At 35.4% G+C, this 17,672-nt stretch overlaps 1 protein-coding gene and 1 pseudogene across 7 annotated transcripts in view; one reads left to right on the top strand and one right to left on the bottom strand.

Annotated features, from left to right (window-relative positions):
- Positions 1-17,672, bottom strand: part of METTL15 (methyltransferase like 15) — a 432,137-nt gene that overhangs the window by 230,576 nt on the left and 183,889 nt on the right. For all 7 annotated transcript variants that reach the window (XR_002517048.1, XR_002517047.1, XM_021925940.2 and 4 more), the window contains 2 exons: positions 14,330-14,521; positions 9,927-10,105 (listed from right to left, as the gene is read on the bottom strand). Coding sequence is in view for 5 of the 7 variants with exons in the window: in XM_021925940.2 (XP_021781632.2) it covers positions 9,927-10,105; positions 14,330-14,521 (371 nt within the window). In the remaining 2 variants the exon portion in view is untranslated. The remainder of the gene's footprint in view (positions 1-9,926; positions 10,106-14,329; positions 14,522-17,672) is intronic.
- LOC116269756 lies at positions 17,093-17,512 on the top strand (annotated as a pseudogene).

Raw genomic sequence — 17,672 nt, 5'->3', positions numbered from 1 at the left:
ATAATATATAATAATTTGGAAGTACTATTCTTAATTTTTAGTAACAAAGTTTAAACACCAAAACTATTCTTTCTTCCATTATTCCCCTCCCAGCCCCAAAAATATAATCTTTGATCTTTGTCAATCCATTAAAATTAGGAATTCTCTCTCTTTGACATTCTTTTAAAATAACTTGAACATTTTAAACTTTAAAAATGAAAGCATATGCTTGTCTTCAAAGAACATTCTGAAACATACAAATATAATAGCTGATGCGTGACACTACTACTTTAAGGAGTGGAGCTGCATACTGTTGATTCTCTCAATATTTTTGAGTGAGAAGAACATGTTATTGTATCTACCACCTAGACAAGATCTCAATCCATGTAAATATCAAAAACAAGATAGTACAAATAACATATAAACCTGCCTGATCTAAATTCTCAAATGGAGAGCTCAGATAAATATCTGCCACCAACTTGTTAAGCCTTCTGAATAACTAGTTATGGGAACAAATAATCTTTCTTCATTTTTAGCAAATAAAAAGGAGAAAAAGGTGGCCTGGCTAGTCATATATATCTTCACAAAATTAATATCAATGTGAAAACTGCTGATGTGTCAAACATACAATGCCAGCAGGTCCCTCTAATTTTCACTTGCAGAAGTACTAAAAGTATAAAATAACAAGAAATGGAGCAATGAGGTAACAGGATGCATTTTCTTTTCTCTTTTTCCCTAGAAGCAGTCTGAAATTCATCCAGAATCAGGAAGATCTAGAGTACGTGGTTAATGTCCCAAAAATCTGATCCAGCTCAAGGTGACATTTAGAAAAAGGGATTCTAAGATAATGAGGAATTTCAGGAATTTGGAATTATATTAGGTCCTAGAATCGGACTCTGAATTGCCTGTCTTCTACTCTCCTCAGCCCCCTGAAATCCCACCTATTTCTTCATTTATTTGTTCATTCATCTTCTCATGTCTGCAATTCATGAGTTTCTATTAGTTACCAGGAACTCTTCCAAAAATAGGCATCACTTCTGCCCCTAAAAGGCCTAACTCAAAGTTCTCCTTGTCTATAACTTCTACTTGACTCCTCTCCTCATTAAGTCCTCTCACTATATTAAAATAAATTTCTCTTTTTTCTGGGTTCCCATACCTTTTTGTTCATGGCTCCATTATTTATGGTATTTATCACAAGATGCAAAGTGCTGAAAGTATGTGATATCCTTGAAGACTGAGCTGTCAGCATTCTCTAGCAACACTGCCATACCTTAATCATAAGAAAGGGATCTAGAACAGAGTTATAATCAAAAGCAGAGAGTGTAAAATGAGATTACTAGCTTCTAATCCCAGCTCTAGTTGAGAAGAGGAAAGTAACCTAAGCTTTTTATACTTCAGTTACCTCATCTGTAACATGGGGATAAAACCAGTACCGGCCTCATGGGTTACTATGAAGATTAAGTGAGTTAATACAGGAAAATGATTTCACATAGTACCTAGTATTTGCTCAGTAAATGGTAGCTAGCATTATTATTTATCATTATTATTATCATTAAATTAGGGTTGGGCTACAGTCAGTTGCGATTAGAACATTCCCTGCTCCCCATTTGGTGCTACAAACTAAGAACAGCTAGACTTTTTTAGGAAAAGTTATTCAGGTTTTCTTTCTTTTTTTTTCCACATTCCATTCCCTTCTGAGTTCATGTACAGAATGTCTTTTGAAAGGATTACTTATTAAAATAAGAAATAAAACATGAGTTTACTTAAGAAATGCCATTTGCTAATTTAGTTGGCATGTCACTATATACACAATGTGTAATAGACTGAATTTGAGAAATTTGAAATGACAGAAGAATAAGTGTAATTTTCATAGCAGCGGCAATGACAACTATGATACATCGGCGATGGCGAGCCATCCAAATTCAACTGTAGGTTTGACCATACCATTTTCCATCAGAGTGATAACTGAACACTCTAACACTTTTCCTTCCACTTCTTAATCAAAGCAAAGTTAGTGTAAAGAGTACTTTTTGAGAAAAATGAAGGAAGCAACATGTAGGCTATTAAACAATAAAAGGATGTCAAAAATTATCTTGATCAGGAATAAGTTTATGTTCCAACTAAAATGATAATGACTATTTCTTAATAAATTTTATTATTTTATTTTCTTATTTTTGAGACAGAGTTTTACTCTGTCACCCAGGCTGGAGAGCTGTGGCACAATCTCAGCTCACTGTAATCTCCAGCTCCCAGGTTCAAGTGATTCTCCTGCCTCAGCCTCCTGAGTAGCTGGGACTGCAGGCATGTGCCACCACACCTGGCTAATTTTTGTATTTTTAGTAAAGTCAGGGTTTCACCATGTTGAACAGGCCGGTTTTGAACTCCTGGACTCAAGATCAGTTTGCTTTGGCCTCCCAAAGTGCTTGGGGTATAGAGTGAGCCACTGCACCTGGCATAAATTTTATCTTATCATTATCTTTTATTTTGAAGGTTCTCTCTGGATTAACAAAATGATGCTGAAAACAGATGATGGTTTCAGATACAGGTTGAGGCATGAGCCATCAATGCCACTGTGGAAAGATATACCTTACATGTCCCAGTGCAGAAAAAGATAATTATTCTTCTCCTTCCTACAAGTCACATAACTCCTAAGGGAAAAGCATCTTGGAATGAAGTGATCAATCTATCACAAATCACACTATTTGGTCATGGACAGGAAAATAGAATTGGAAATGGAAGTCCACACTCAGAGTTCCAACTACCGCATTCCTTTACTGTCTGCATTACCTTAGTTCTGAATACAGAGGAGCAAAAAAAAAATGCTTACAAGAACATTTGCATTTTAAATTTCACAGATAATATTCCTATATGCCACCTCATTTATTAGTCATAGCAAGATTTGTTATTCCTATTTTCCAGATGAGGAAATTGAGGGTCAGAGAAGATAAGTGAACTTACTCAAGTTCACAGAACAAATAAGTGGTACAACCAGAAACAAAACTTGAGAATTTTTGATTCCATATCCTGGAGAGTATCACCTATTCCTCAAGCTGTTTTAATTTATACTGAAGACTTTGATGCTCAGGTTGTCTCCCTCTTCAACGTGAAGGAAAAAGTACAGTTTATCCTCAATAACACCTAAGAACTTATATATTTGTTCCCTTGAATTTTCATTTTTACTTTGGCTGCGAATGTACGCATCTTTTTATTGATTTATTTTTCAGCAAGCATTCACTGAGCTCTGGCTATGTACCCAATTCATGAGTCAGAATAAAGGTTATACAGAAGTTTCGGGAAAGGAATCAATCTATACATTAATCAATATAAGTCACAAATATCTAAAAAGTGTCTCCCCCTCTTTTCTCTCATTCAAATAATTATAAGACTTCTGTCACTTTTTGATTGTTTAGAGATCAATTATCTATTTTATCAATTATTTCATTTTTATTTAATCTAAATCTCAATGATCTGAAAAGTGATTGGTATACTTCTTTGATTTTTAACATAAGCTCTGAGACTACAAGTGAATTTCAACATTGGTTTAAGCAAAACATAAATGGTATGGTTATGTTTATTAAAGAAAAATAATGATTATTATCACAACTATTATTTGTCTCCATTTTAAGATGAGAAAGATAAGGTCTAGAATTATACAAGTTTACACAAACAGCAAGTTGAAGAACCAGGACTGGAACGAAGATGTTTTCATTAAACTAGTTAGCATTTAACTGGCAATTTCCTTGATGTAACCAGAGAATGAAAAGAGCACTAGAATATGAAAAAGCTCAAATATAAAATATGGGCAGCCGGCCTCTTGAGGAAAATACCCATATTTCTTTATTCAAAGGGATGTCTAGAATCCATCTCATTTTTAACACTATGCAAAACATCAATACGTCAAATACATCAATTCTGCAAAATCCAGACCATGGCCATTTTTTCAAAATTAAGTGCATAAATTTTCTTTCTCCTGAAGAGATCAAGAATTTTTATATGTGTCATTCATCATATGAATGATTTTTAATTAATAAAAATTTCTATCAAAGCATTATTATTCTTCACAGCATTCCTAAAGAATAAGATAGGAATTGCTATCATTTCAACTTACAAAGATGAATAAAGTACTAGAGGGCAATGGAGTTTTCCTAACTTACCTGCATATGTTAGTGTTAATGTTGTGGGGGACGTAGTAGTCATTTTCATGCTGCTGAAAAAGACATACCCAAGACTGAGCAATTTACAAAAGAAAGAGGTTTAATTGGACTTACAGTTCCAAATGGCTGAGGAGGCCTCACAATCACTGTAGAAGGCAAGGAGGAGCAAGTCACCCTTATGTGGATGGCAGCAGGCAAAGAGAGCTTGTGTTAGGGACTCAGGTCTCCTGAGAGCCATTCATTATCATGAGAACAGCACAGGAAATACCTGTCCCCATGATTCAGTCATCTCCCAGTGGGTCCCTCCCACAACATATGGAAATTATGGGAACTACAAGATGAGGTTTGGATGAAGACACAGAGCCAAACCATGTAAGAGGACATTTGGTTTTTATGACCTACAAGACTGAACATCAATTTTTAAAATTAATGTTGAAGTTATTTTACTGAATCCAAACATTCTAAAAGCAAGGCTTTTCTGACTGAATGTGCATTTTGTTAACTGTATAAATTAACATTGAAAAAGTATTGCCAGGAACAATTGCTTACACCTGTAATCCCAGCTACTCAGGAAGTTGAGCCAGGGGGTTGGGGATCACTTGAAGCCAAGAGTTCCAGACAAGCACAGGCAACATAGGGAGACCCTATTTCTAAAAATAAAAATTAAAAAAATTAGCCTGCTGTGATGTTGGCCACCTGTAGTCCCAGCTACTCAGGAGGGCAGCTTGAGCCTCACAGCTCACTGTAGCCTTCAACTATGATTGCTCACTGCACTCCATCCTGGGCGACAGAAGGTGACACTGTCACTTGAAAAAAAGGTTTTTAATAAAAAAATCTTTAAAAATGTATTTACTAAATACCTTTCAAGTATTAAACATTAGGCTAAATGCTAGGACACAGTGATTAATACAAAAGTCACAGCAGCGCTTGTAATCTTGGTGCTTATAGTCTGGAACAGTATTGTCCAATAAAGATGTAATGTAATTCATGTTATTTAAAATTTTCTATAGCCACATTTAAAAAGCAAAATATTAATTTTAATACCATATTTGACCCAATATGTCTAAAATATTACCATTTCAACATGTAATGAAGATAAAATTATTTTTGTAATTTTTTTTTTCAAACTAAGTCTTCAAAATCTGGTGCATATTTTAGATTCATGAAACCTCTTAATATGGAGTAACTACATTTCAAGTGCTTTATAACCACATGTGGCTGTTGGCATTGGTGTTGCACAATATAAATCTAAGGGAATATTTAAATAGTAAGCAAGCAATAAAATATAGCATAATAAGTGCCAGACAAGGGAATGCAGTGCAATGGTAGCACATAGGAGACCATCTCAACCAATCTGAGTAGGGTTGGAAAAAACTTTGTGAGGAAGTGGCATTTCAACTGAGCTCTAAAGGATGAGCTGAAATTAGCCAGAGAAAAGGGTAGGGGTAGGGCAGGGAGATGAGAGAACAGGAAGGTCAATATTCCAGGCAAAAGGACATCCAAGGCCTGCAGGTGAATGACTATGGTGTGCTGGGAAGACTACAAGAAGTTCAATATGGCTGGAACAAAGACTATTATGTGGAAAGGGGAAGATGAAAAGACAGGTAGGAGCCAGTTCATGGAGGAAGTTGCAAACCATGTAAAGGAGTTATGCTTTTATTCTAGGAAATCTATCCTTTCTAAAGTCTCTAGGCCTGTATTATATGTATGCAACTGGCAACTTCAGGCTGAAATGTGCTCGTCTTCACTGGAATACAATGGGGAGTAAGAGAGATGAAGATGAAGAGGCTAAAGCTAGATGACCATTTATTAGAGGTGATGAAGAATCTAGTTCTGGATTAGATGAGTCCCTTAGGCCATTTTCAACTCTTAGATTTTACAACTCCAACTCTTTAGCTAGAACATTAGAATAAACATTATGCTTAATAAAATGTGGATTTGTTATTTATGAATCATTTTTGGAGGGAACACTGCATCTAACACTGCATTTGTGTTAAGTATTTATATTAAGATTCGTGGCTGGTAGTTCTGAATAGTATATGTATGAACATGTGTGGTAGTAAGAACAGTGAAATCCTACAGGTTGTTTTTGGAATTCTCTTGTAAGTTGCTTATAAATTACTGCTTTGATAATTTGCAAAGTAATTCACAATGCTTGTAAGTGCTCTGTTCCAACTTGGAGCCTTGAACCTGTCTTTTGGAACTCCCATGATATGGAAGAGTACTGGAACTGTAGTTATTTATACCAGCAAAAGGCACCAAACTTTAGATTTTACAATTTACAACTTAATCATGTGACTGACAGGATCCCACTGAGGGTGTGATTCCAAGTGTGTTGTTCTTCCTTGTCCTACTGAATTATTAGTTTTTGGAAAGCAAAGAAAGTGATTTATATTTCCATCGATATGGATTTTAATATGTGTCAGGAACTGTGCTGCATATTTCCTAGAGTGCTTGATAGTTTTGAACATATTTAGTATGAATTTATCAGAATCAGAAAACACATTTAAATATAGTCATTGCATATTATAGCTTGCCAAAATACATATTTGTTAAACAAAGATACTGCTTAGGAATTGTACTGGGTTTATAGAGTCCCCCACAATTCATGTCTACCCAGCACAATTCATTTCTACCCAGAACCTATAAATGTGATCTGACCTAGAAATAAGGTCTTTGCAGATGATTTCAAGTTAAGATGAGGATATACTGGATCAAGTGTGGGCCCTTAATCCAACATGACTGGTGTCCTTATAAGAAGAGGGAAATCTGGGCACAAAGACAGATGCCCAGGGAGAACGCCAAGTGACTATGGAGGCAGAAACAGTGACAAGCCAAGGAACACCAAGGATTGCTGGCAACCGCCAGATGCTAGGAATAGTAAGGAAGGATTCTCCCCTAGCTCCCTTCTAACATCTTGATTTCAGACTTCACATCTCCAAAACTGTAAAAGAATAAATTTCTGTTGCTTTAAGGCATGAAGTTTGTAGTACTTAGTAACAGCAGCCCTAGGAAACCCATACAGGAACCTGTGCCCTTCCAATTACATCTCATATTTTCTTTATGTAGTACCTCTTGATTTATTGGACTTGACAGATTTAACCCTTTTCGCTGTTAAACAAATTGTGTGAGGGTTGGATTCTATTCTTTGGATTCTCTGGTACTTCTATACAGTTCTAGTCCCATCAAAAGAGCTGTGCACTTACAGCCCAGAATGTTCACTGTTGTCATTACATAATTTAATTACATATTACATAAACTGAGGAAATATGAATGCAAAAGGAAAGACAGCTGCAGTGTCCAAGAAAACTAAGTTGGAAACTTTGGAAACTCTTGTTAAAGGTGAATCACTTAAAAAAATTCAATCAAATTAGGTATGAGTGAGGCAATTGTAAAAGACTAAAATGAAATCATGAAAATCTAGAAAAACTTCTCATTCAGATGGATTTGCAAATGCCTTTCAAGTCTTACTTCATTTTACTAAAACTATAACCAGAACTTACAGGACATATGCCATGGGTGTGGTTTGTTAAGAATGAATTTTGTGGAACTGCAATTAAAACCCAAGCATACAAATATATGTAGATTTGTATAGGTTCTATAAATCTCTGCTTTTATCAAATTTTCTATTGACCATACTATCACAACTCTTCATTACAATAAATAGGAAAGAGAATTTTCACTGTCAGTACAGGTTATTACATGATGTTTTCATTCAGTTCCCTGACTCTATAATCTATTAGTCTATAAACTTTGTAAACACAGAGGTTATATCTGATTAGCTCCTACTTTAACTTTAGTGTTTAGGATACTGCCTAGTATAAATCAGCCTCTCTCAAAATATTTTTTGAATAAATGAGCACAAAATGAAAACACATTTTTGTTTTTCCCTTTTCCAAAAAAACATATTATCATTAACAAAGTTGTATTATTACAGACTGATATTTATGATATAAAAATGGATTAGTTCCAGATAACTCAGTGTTTTAATGGCACTTACTAAAATGAGGTTTTATTTACCATATATGAGTATTCTCATTTTTACTGTATCATTTCTCATAGCTCTAATATGCTTTTCATATCATAATCTTTCTGAAAGTACTTACATTGTTCCTATTGTGCACCTTCACATAATTTCTACTTAATGCCAAAGTGTTATTTCTGCAAGTTTACAAGGTAGGATGCACAGACAGAAAAGGTAGCTTGAAGGCAGATTCCCAGTTATGCCTCAAATTCATGAGCTTCCAAATTCTAGATTACTATTGCAAACTACTCCCTGAGCCTCAGTTTCCTTATTAATCAGAAGAGGTTTTCTGACTAGATAATTTCTAGGATGCTCTCCAGCCCCAACCCCTCATTTTTAGCATGAATTTTAGATTTGCTTATAAATAAAAAGTATCACTTCTCACTGCTTTTCTTTCCAGTACAGGAGACAGAAAATAATACGTAGGTAAAGAATTACAGAAAGGATACGGTGGAGACATAATAGTGAGTACGGAGTGGTTAAAGGAACACCAGACAGAAGATGAATTTAATATCAGCATGCTGGTATAAACTCTTTCAGGGGGGAAGAAATGAAATATTTTATGTTCATATAACCACAAGAATTCTCCTCTTAAACTTGCATAAAGAAATCTCAATAGTAAGTTCGAAGGGCCCTGAGATATGTGGCTTAAAAAATTAAAGGCTAGACAGCTCTTTATATTTCATTATGATAACTAGGTAGAATATAGTCTTATTTAATTATATCATAAAACAATTGCTACATGATCTGTAAATACTAAAGATCTAAATGAATTTATAATTAAGTTTTACTTTTTAAACTATGGATAATATTAAGAAAGAGACAGCCAATATCAGGTTCTATTTATAAGTTACACAAATATTCCTTTTTAAAAAACTTCTTAAAATTTACTTAAGTAATTTAATAGGAATCACTGGAAACAAATCTTAATACATTTGGTAAATAAAAATGATACAGGGTTTCAGACAGTCCAACAAGACGAAGAATTTATCATTGGAATTCTGTTAAATAACTGCAGGAGTTATATTTTTGCCTTGGAAAACTTTCATCATGGAACACAGCTGTGAAACAACTTTGGCTTCAAACAGAAAGGCTATAATAAAGCGCCTCCTAGCTAGAGTTAGGTTCAAGAGGTTTATGGTGGTGAATAGCGAAATAGCAGAAAAGATGAAATGTTTCAATAAGCCCCTCAGGCTGATTTAGTTAGCATTCACAAAGTGGAATAACCTATACATCATATACCCTTTGTTAGTTGGTTGTTTGGAATAGATATATGAGTCACTGGATTTTATTTTAGCATTTGGGCAATGCAATTCTCCTTTTGCCCACAATATTAAAATGCAGAAATGTGAAACTAAGAGAAGTAATGTCAGATCTTATACAGGGTGCTTATCAACCATTGTGATGGATCAAGAAATCCTTTCACTCATCATTTCATGTTTCACCTTGGTAGGCACAAATGATAAATTATCTTGTGTAAAATAAAAATCTACTATTACACAAATTAGTAAACTACAGTATACTTTTTTAAAAATTGTATTTGGGGGAGAGGTTTTGAAGGGGAGAAGCTTGCACAAGCAAAAGAAAGCTGACATTAAAGAAAGACAGGCAAGATTCTATCCTGCATGATTTCAGGTACAAATGAACCCCTCTGGGAGCTTGGGGGATTAATGCACACACACATGTGCATGAGTGCACACACACAAACACATGCACACACGTAAATATAATTTTTTCTCTTAGACACTGTCGAGAACTAATGAGGCTACCTGCAACGATGCTGGCAAGCTGCTGGGTTCTGGTGATGGGGTAGATGCTGCGTGCCTGAACAATTGCTGAAGCGATTTTCTTGGCATGCTTCTCCTCCCCATATGTTCTTAGGATAGATGCAAGTGCCGGTTGATCTAAAGCATTCACAACATCAGCAGCAGTGGGCATGTCAGGGTACCTACGCACAAGAAGAGCCAATTAGCTCACTGACGTCAGTTTTCATTGACAAGAGGTGAAACTTCAGAGTACTGAGACATAAAGTCAGACATATACACATAGTCTAGGAGAACTGAGGTTTTAAAGTCAGAGACTGAAACACTAAACAAATGAAATAGACTTTCTTTTTCAAATACCCATCATTATGGCAAATGGTGATGGTTTGTAACATTCATCAAGGTCAAGGCAGCAGGAAGTTAAAATATTATAATAACCTTAAACTTATAATTCACAAAGAAATGTTTATTGTTCCTGTGTATTTTTCTCGAACTAAAACACTGAAAAATGGTTAAATTTAAGTTGTTCAAAATTTAAATTACTGCTTGAATGTTTTTTTTCAGTATAGAAGACAGAAGGTTTGCAGATGATATTTAAACAAGGCTAAATCTCAATAACTTGACTAAATCTGAGGCTGTAAAATATCTGATTACCTGTGAAGACACAAATTAAACTTAGAAAATCTATTTAAAAAAAAGATACTGCTGGTCAGTTTCCCTCAAAAAAACTCATACAACCTTAATGGCAATAATGCATATTATTCAAATGTTTAACAATATTTGGTCATTCATCCATAACACAGGTCACAATATGACAAAACCAGGTAATCAATAAGCAGTATTGAACAAGCCTAGATAGTAATTTTAGGTGGAGGAGGAATAAAAATTACCAACCTCTGGTCAAATAGAATAAATTATAGTCAGACACAGCATTTACTCTGTTCAGACCATTCCTGTTTACCTTAGGGAAATAGGCCAAAGAATTCTAAGTGATGAGCTAATTGTGACCTTACATATTAGAAAAATAGCTTTGCTAATGGTGCAGTTACTGCTCTTACAGTTAATATGTTGGATTGATTGTTGGTAACATACTGTGAGGATCTGTAAGTAACAACGGTATGGTAGCTTTAAGAACTGAGGGTCCAACCAGAGTGGGGCTGCCAAGAAACACCTGAAACTCTCCTTAAAAATACTAAAATATACATTGTTAACATGCCTAGTGCCTCCAGGAGAAAATCTTTTTGCTGTCTTTGGCTTGTCCCTAGATTTGTCATGACTTTCATCTCTTCTGATGTCTCTTTGTCTCTTTTTTTCATCCATAGCTCGCTTTTCAGATTTTTTTTTTTTTTTTTTTTTTTTTTTTGAGACGGAGTTTCGCTCTTGTTGCTCAGGCTGGAGTGCAATGGTGGATCTTGGCTCATTGCAACCTCCGCTTCCTGGGTTCAAGCGATTCTCCTGCCTCAGCCTCCCAAATAGCTTACAATAATTGTTTTTATGTCAGTCTGCCATTAAACTCACAGAACAATGAACGTCTTATAAGGTAGCCCTATTTCTATCTCAGTAGGCTTTGCTTCTTCAGCTTTCAGGATGAAGATCTGGTTTTTGGAGTTCAATTGATCTGTATTAGAATCCTGGCCTTTTTACTCATATGGAGTAAGATTTTTAACCTATTAGAGCCTCAATTTTTAACCTGTGAAATGAAAGTAACAATTCTTAACTCACAGAATGGTTTGGATAATTATTGGTGCACGCAATTGCAAAACAGAAATATAATGCCTACAATATAAAAGATGCTCAATGCATGCCACTGGCCTTTAGATCTTCCCCATTCATAAATTTGCAAAGCATAATTTGTGGCTTAAATGACAAAATCCCTGCTAAACCTGACCTATTTGTGAATTCAACTGCTTAAACCAGCGAGCATCTGAATGAACTGTGTTAATGACGTGAAATTTAGAAATTTATCCATGGGATACAGTCCAGCTTTACCAAGAGAATTTTATGATGAGTATAGATGTACTTAGCAGTTTTTAATGATATTTTTCTATCTTTAAATAAGAAAATTAAAAAGCATTTTGTTCCATACACATAATTTTACTTTAAACAAGTAATTGGACAATACACATAATTTTATTTTACTCTTATATTAACAATGATTGATGGTGTAGAAGTTTCCATAGTGCTACAGTGCAAAAGGTGCAACACTGGAAGGTTTGGCAGGCTGCTAGGCAGCTTCAGAATAGGCATTCATGTGGTAAACGAGTCAAGATCCAAGAGCTGCCCCCCAACTAATAGATTTGATCTTGTCAGTCCTCCAGAGTTCACTGACTTACAGTGACTAAACTTAGAAAGAAAATATAAACACAAGTGATAATTAATTACCTTCTAGTGAAGACTATAACTGCCAACAGAACTAGACTCTCAAATTCTTGAAGCTATGAATTTCTTTCTATGGCTTCTACATGAGAAACCTTACTATAATCTGAAAGCTGCTGTTGAAATTAGAATCAGCAAAGAATAAATTATGTTTTTTAAGACTCCAGTGGTAAATGACAACTGGTTAAGGAAGCCTCTTGCATCCGTCTTCATCACAGGGATAATCTCCCTGCAGGAAGTAACAGGCCATATTTTTTTGGCCTGGATTAGCCAAGGCAAACATATATCACTTGGATTAGCATTGCACGTGTTTGAATCTATGACTTTTCTTCTTCAATGAATTCATGTGAATCAACTCCCCCTTTTCAAATGTTAAATACTTTCTTCAGAGCTGTTAAAATATTTGATTAAGTTACAGTCTATAACATCTACCCGAAAGCCATTCAACATTTTAAGATATATTTACTCAATTCTAATTTCATCCATTAGGTATTAATTTAAGAGTTTAATTCTCAGTGTCAACGTTATTTTCAAGCTCTTGGGAAAACCACAGGGACCCTGATTCACAAACTACAAGTTCCTGATAAGTCTTTAAATTAACAATATGGGATTTACTACTAGTAACTAGAAGTTTGGTTCATTGTATTTCAGAAATTGGCTTGATGTTTATTACCTCTGCACAACCACCTCCATCTCCACACATGAGACTATATTTCACTTTTACTATTAGTTAGTTGTTTTAAAAGTATTTTTATTATTTTCTTTCATCATTACATTCTTCATTCTGTGAATGCCAACAACATGTGCAAAAGAAGGTATAACATTTAGGAACAACAGAGTCCCAACAAATATAGGTCACAAGCCAAGTTAACAGGTTGTATCACAACATAGGGGAAAAGGCTATATGTGAATAATTACCACAAAACAAAGCAGTTTGTGGTGGGGCATGATATGAGACAGAAAAACCACAGTTAAGTTTTACAGGTATAGGCTGTCCATTCCCTAGGTCAGTATTGAGAGTAGACACAGGTCCTAATCTAAGCTTTTAACATTAATTTAGACAATTAATATAAAGAAATTGTTGGCCGGTAATGGTGGCTCATGCCTATAATCCCAGCACTTTGGGAGGCTGAGGCAGGTGGATCACATGAAGTCAGGAGTTCGAGACCAGCCTGGACAATATGATGAAAATTCGTCTCTACTAATACAAAAATAATTAGCTAGGCATAGTGGTACATGTCTGTAATCCCAGCTACTCAGGAGGCTGAGGCATGAGAATGGCTTAAACTCGGGAGGTGGAGGTTGCAGTGAGTTGAGATCATGCCACTGCACTCCAGTCTGGGTGACAGAATGAGACTCTGTCTCAAAAAAAAGAAAGAAAGAAAGAAAATAATTTTTTCTATACTTTCCTAGAATATGATTGTTTTTGTGTTATTTAATCTATTTGAATAATGGAGAATAAATGTTGGTATTTCCAGGAAGAGGAAGTATAGAGGATATCTTATTATAGTACTGTGTTTGATATCATATCATAAATTACAGTTTTTCTGGAGAAGGTTCACAGTGATTGTATAAGACAGGACAAAACACACTTACTGACTCTAAGATCTTGCCTTTTTTTTTTTTTTTTTGTATTCTAAAAGAGGATGCCTTAAATATATATAGTTCTTTTTGCTTCTCACAAGAGGCATAGTTGGGCATGAATAAAAATGAAATAGTTATTGCAGTATCGTGATATTTACTGACATTGGTTAACACTCTAAAACCCATATTGTATAAGTAAAAAAGATAATCAGTATGAAAATTATACTCTTCACTATTTTGTGTAAAGGCAGTAATTGTTTTTCTTTAAAAATCCTAAATCCAGAGAAATACTGATGTGTATAATGAGTATCAAACAAACTGGTTTATTATGTATTGGTAGTTTTAGGTGTAGGCATGTAATGGAAATTCTGTAGTCTTAAAAAAAATAAATTCAGAGTGTTTTTGACAAATTGATTTATTGTTGTGAGAAGTGCTTTATGAATACTCACCTGCCACCATCCATTCTCATGTCCAAGGGGCCATCTTTCCAAAGGGAAAAACCTCTTTCAGGAGTATCAAGTTGCATGGAGGAACACCCAAGATCCATAAGAATTCCATCAAAAGTTCCTGGCTGCACCCCAGCTTTCATTAATAAGGCTTCTGCCTGGCTGAACTGGCCCAGCACAGCTCGGATTTGTTTACTGTGAGTAAACCCAGGAGATAGAGAAAACACTTCTGTTAGATAAAAGTCTTTCTAAAGTCTATGATCAATGGAAGGGAGCACATTCTATTATTACATTATTTAACTAATATATATTTACCGAGTGCTTAGTGTTGTATAAAGACATGGATATGGAAACTATACATCTTCGGTCTCAAACACCAGAGCTAGTTTAATAGAATTTTATTACTGCTGATAAACACAATTTATTGTGTATCTTTGTGAAGGGATACAATATATTCATAAGTTAGAAAAATTCCTTTGTCAAACCAGGTCTTTCATCTTAAAAAATTCTTACATCTATGGGTAGAGAAAGAAGTATATGTCATTCTATCAAAAAAATAACAAGTAAGCCAATTTAAATACAGTAAATAATATAATATAAATCATAAAAAAGATGTCAAATATGTTCAAACCAATCATTTTAGCTTTCTCCATGTTTTTCCTATAATTTAGAATATGGTGCTATGCAGCTATAAACTTGAGGAATGAAACTGTGACTAAAATAAATGCCTTCTTGCAGAAGGGATTATCTCTCAGCCGGGATTCTGAAGTGAATGGAGCATTCAGAACCAACAGACAGGCAGGAGTTGGGATCACCTCGCAGCTATACTAATTCTTCCAGTGAGATGCTGCCTTCAGGGTTCTTTAGAAGCCTTAAGGCAACTAGCATGCATTTTGGAAGGTGAATGAGAAGAGAAAATTGGGCAATACTCTCAAGACGTCATTCCTTCTGTCTAAAGGTGGGTAGAGTGAGTTTGGATTTCAACAGTGTTGGATAATTTACATTGATGATATTTACTTATATGTATGTTGTTTAAGGTGAACTTCACAGCTCAATAGTAATTTTTTAATAAAATTCCGATGGAGAAAGTAATTGAATATCTGCTATGGGTCAGGCATGATGTTATTTGGAGTGTACATAAAGATTAATAAAGCATGACTTTCTGTGCTTTGAGCTGAGAGGAAAAGACGTACAAACAGTTTACAAAATACTCTGATGGGTGCCACTAACAGAATGATGAACAAATTGCCCTGTTCTTATTTGGAAAATAAAAATGCTAATACTAGCACTGGAAACACAGAAATAAGAGAATATTGCTATTGAAAGGCAACTCACAAGTCAATTATTACTATCACATAACTGATATTTGAATTTTTCCCAAATCCAACATCACTGCTAGGTGAGTGGACAGAAAGGAAAGTCATTGTTTTAACTACCTCCTGTATATACCATTGGTGAGAGAGGGCTTCCAATTCTAAGTCTGTGAAGATGGGCAAACACAGGATTTCATTTGACCCAACACAGGCCAGAAGAAACAAAAGTTTGTTTTATTTTATTTATTTTTTTAATTTTATTTAACTTTTAAGTTCGGGGTATATGTGCAGGTTTGTTATATAAGTAAACTTGTATCATGGGGGTTTGTTGTACAGGTTATTTCATTATCCAGGTATTAAGCCTAGTATCCATTAATTATTTTTCCTGATCCTCTCCTTCCTCCCACCCTTTCCACTCTGGCAGGCCCCAGTGTGTGTTGTTCCCCTCTATGTGTCCATGTGTGTTCATCATTTAGTTCTCACTTAAAACCACGAGCATGTGGTATTTGGTTTTCTGTTCCTGCGTTAGTTTGCTAAGGATAATGGCCTACAGCTCCATCCATGTTCCTGCAAAGGACATGTTCTCATTCTGTTTTATGGCTGCTTAGTATTGCATGGTGTAGATGTACCACATTTCTTTATCCAGTCTACCACTGATGGACATTTAGGTCGATTCCATGTTTTTGTTATTGTGAATAATGCTGCAATGAACATATGTGCACATGTGTCTTTATAATACAACAATTTACACTTCTTTGGGTATATACCAGTGGTGGGATTGCTGGGTTGAACGGTATTTCTGACTTTAGGTCTTTAAGGAATCATTACACTGTCTTCCACAATAGTTGAACTAATTTACACTTCCACTAACAGTGTATAAGCATTCCTTTTTCTCTGCAACCTCGCCAGCATCTGTTATTCTTTGACTTTTAAATAATAGCCATTCTGAATGGTGTGTGGTGGTATCTCATTTGTGGTTTTGATTTGCATTTCTCTAATGATCAGTGGTGTTGAGTATTTTTCCATACGGTTTGTTGGCTGCATGCAAGTCTTCTGAGTCAAAAGTTTATTAATCACATATATTCCCCTCCCAGCCAAAGGGAAGAAGCCATTACTTGCCATACAGGGTCACATAGGGGTTGCACTCAGGAAGAGAGTGGAAAACCAGGGGCTGTGAGAAGCAGATTTTAAGAGGTTGGGTTGCCCCCTAGTTCCCAGAAGAATGTGATTGGTTTGTTTGGATAATCCCTTGAGCTGGCAGGAATTGAACCTGCTAATGAGGGATAAGCAAAAATTATGCCTGATCCCTTTGATAGAAAGGGTTGTTTGGCTAGGTAACTTTATCTGCAAGAATATAGTGGGGAGAGGAACTCGTGGCTAGGCTATTTGAGGAAAAATTAATTTCTTTATATATACTAAAAACATAAATTATAGCTCCTTCCACACCACCACAATGGTGCACATGGGTGTCCTGGCTGATGCTCTCAAGAGCATCAACAATGCCAGACAGAGAGGCAAACACCAGGTTCTTATTAGGCTGAGTTCCAAAGTTATTGTCCAGTTTCTCACTGTGATGATGAAGCATGATTACATTGGCGAATTTGAAATCACTGATGATCATAATGCTGGGAAAATTGTTGTGAACCTCGCAGGCAGGCTAAACAAGTGTGAGGTGATCCCTCATCACTAAACAAGTGTGGAGTGATCAGCCACAGATTTGATATACAACTCAAAGATCTAGAAAAATGGCAGAATAATCTGTTTCCATCCTGCCAGTTTGGTTTCATTGTAATGACAACCTCAGCTGGCCTCATGGACCATGATGAAGCAAGAAGAAAACACACAGAGGAAAATCCTGGGATTCTTTTTCTAGACATGTAATACATATTTACAAATAAAATGCCTTATATACACACACACACACACACACACACGCATTGTCTCTCTCTCTATATATATACACACACACACATATGTTTACACATATATACACATATAGGTGTGTGTGTGTATATATATGCACACATATAAAA

This window comes from Papio anubis, chromosome 12, assembly GCF_008728515.1.
Source record: "Papio anubis isolate 15944 chromosome 12, Panubis1.0, whole genome shotgun sequence".
In the NCBI taxonomy this organism is placed as follows: Eukaryota; Metazoa; Chordata; class Mammalia; order Primates; family Cercopithecidae; genus Papio; species Papio anubis.
This window is presented reverse-complemented; position numbering and strand designations above follow the sequence as displayed.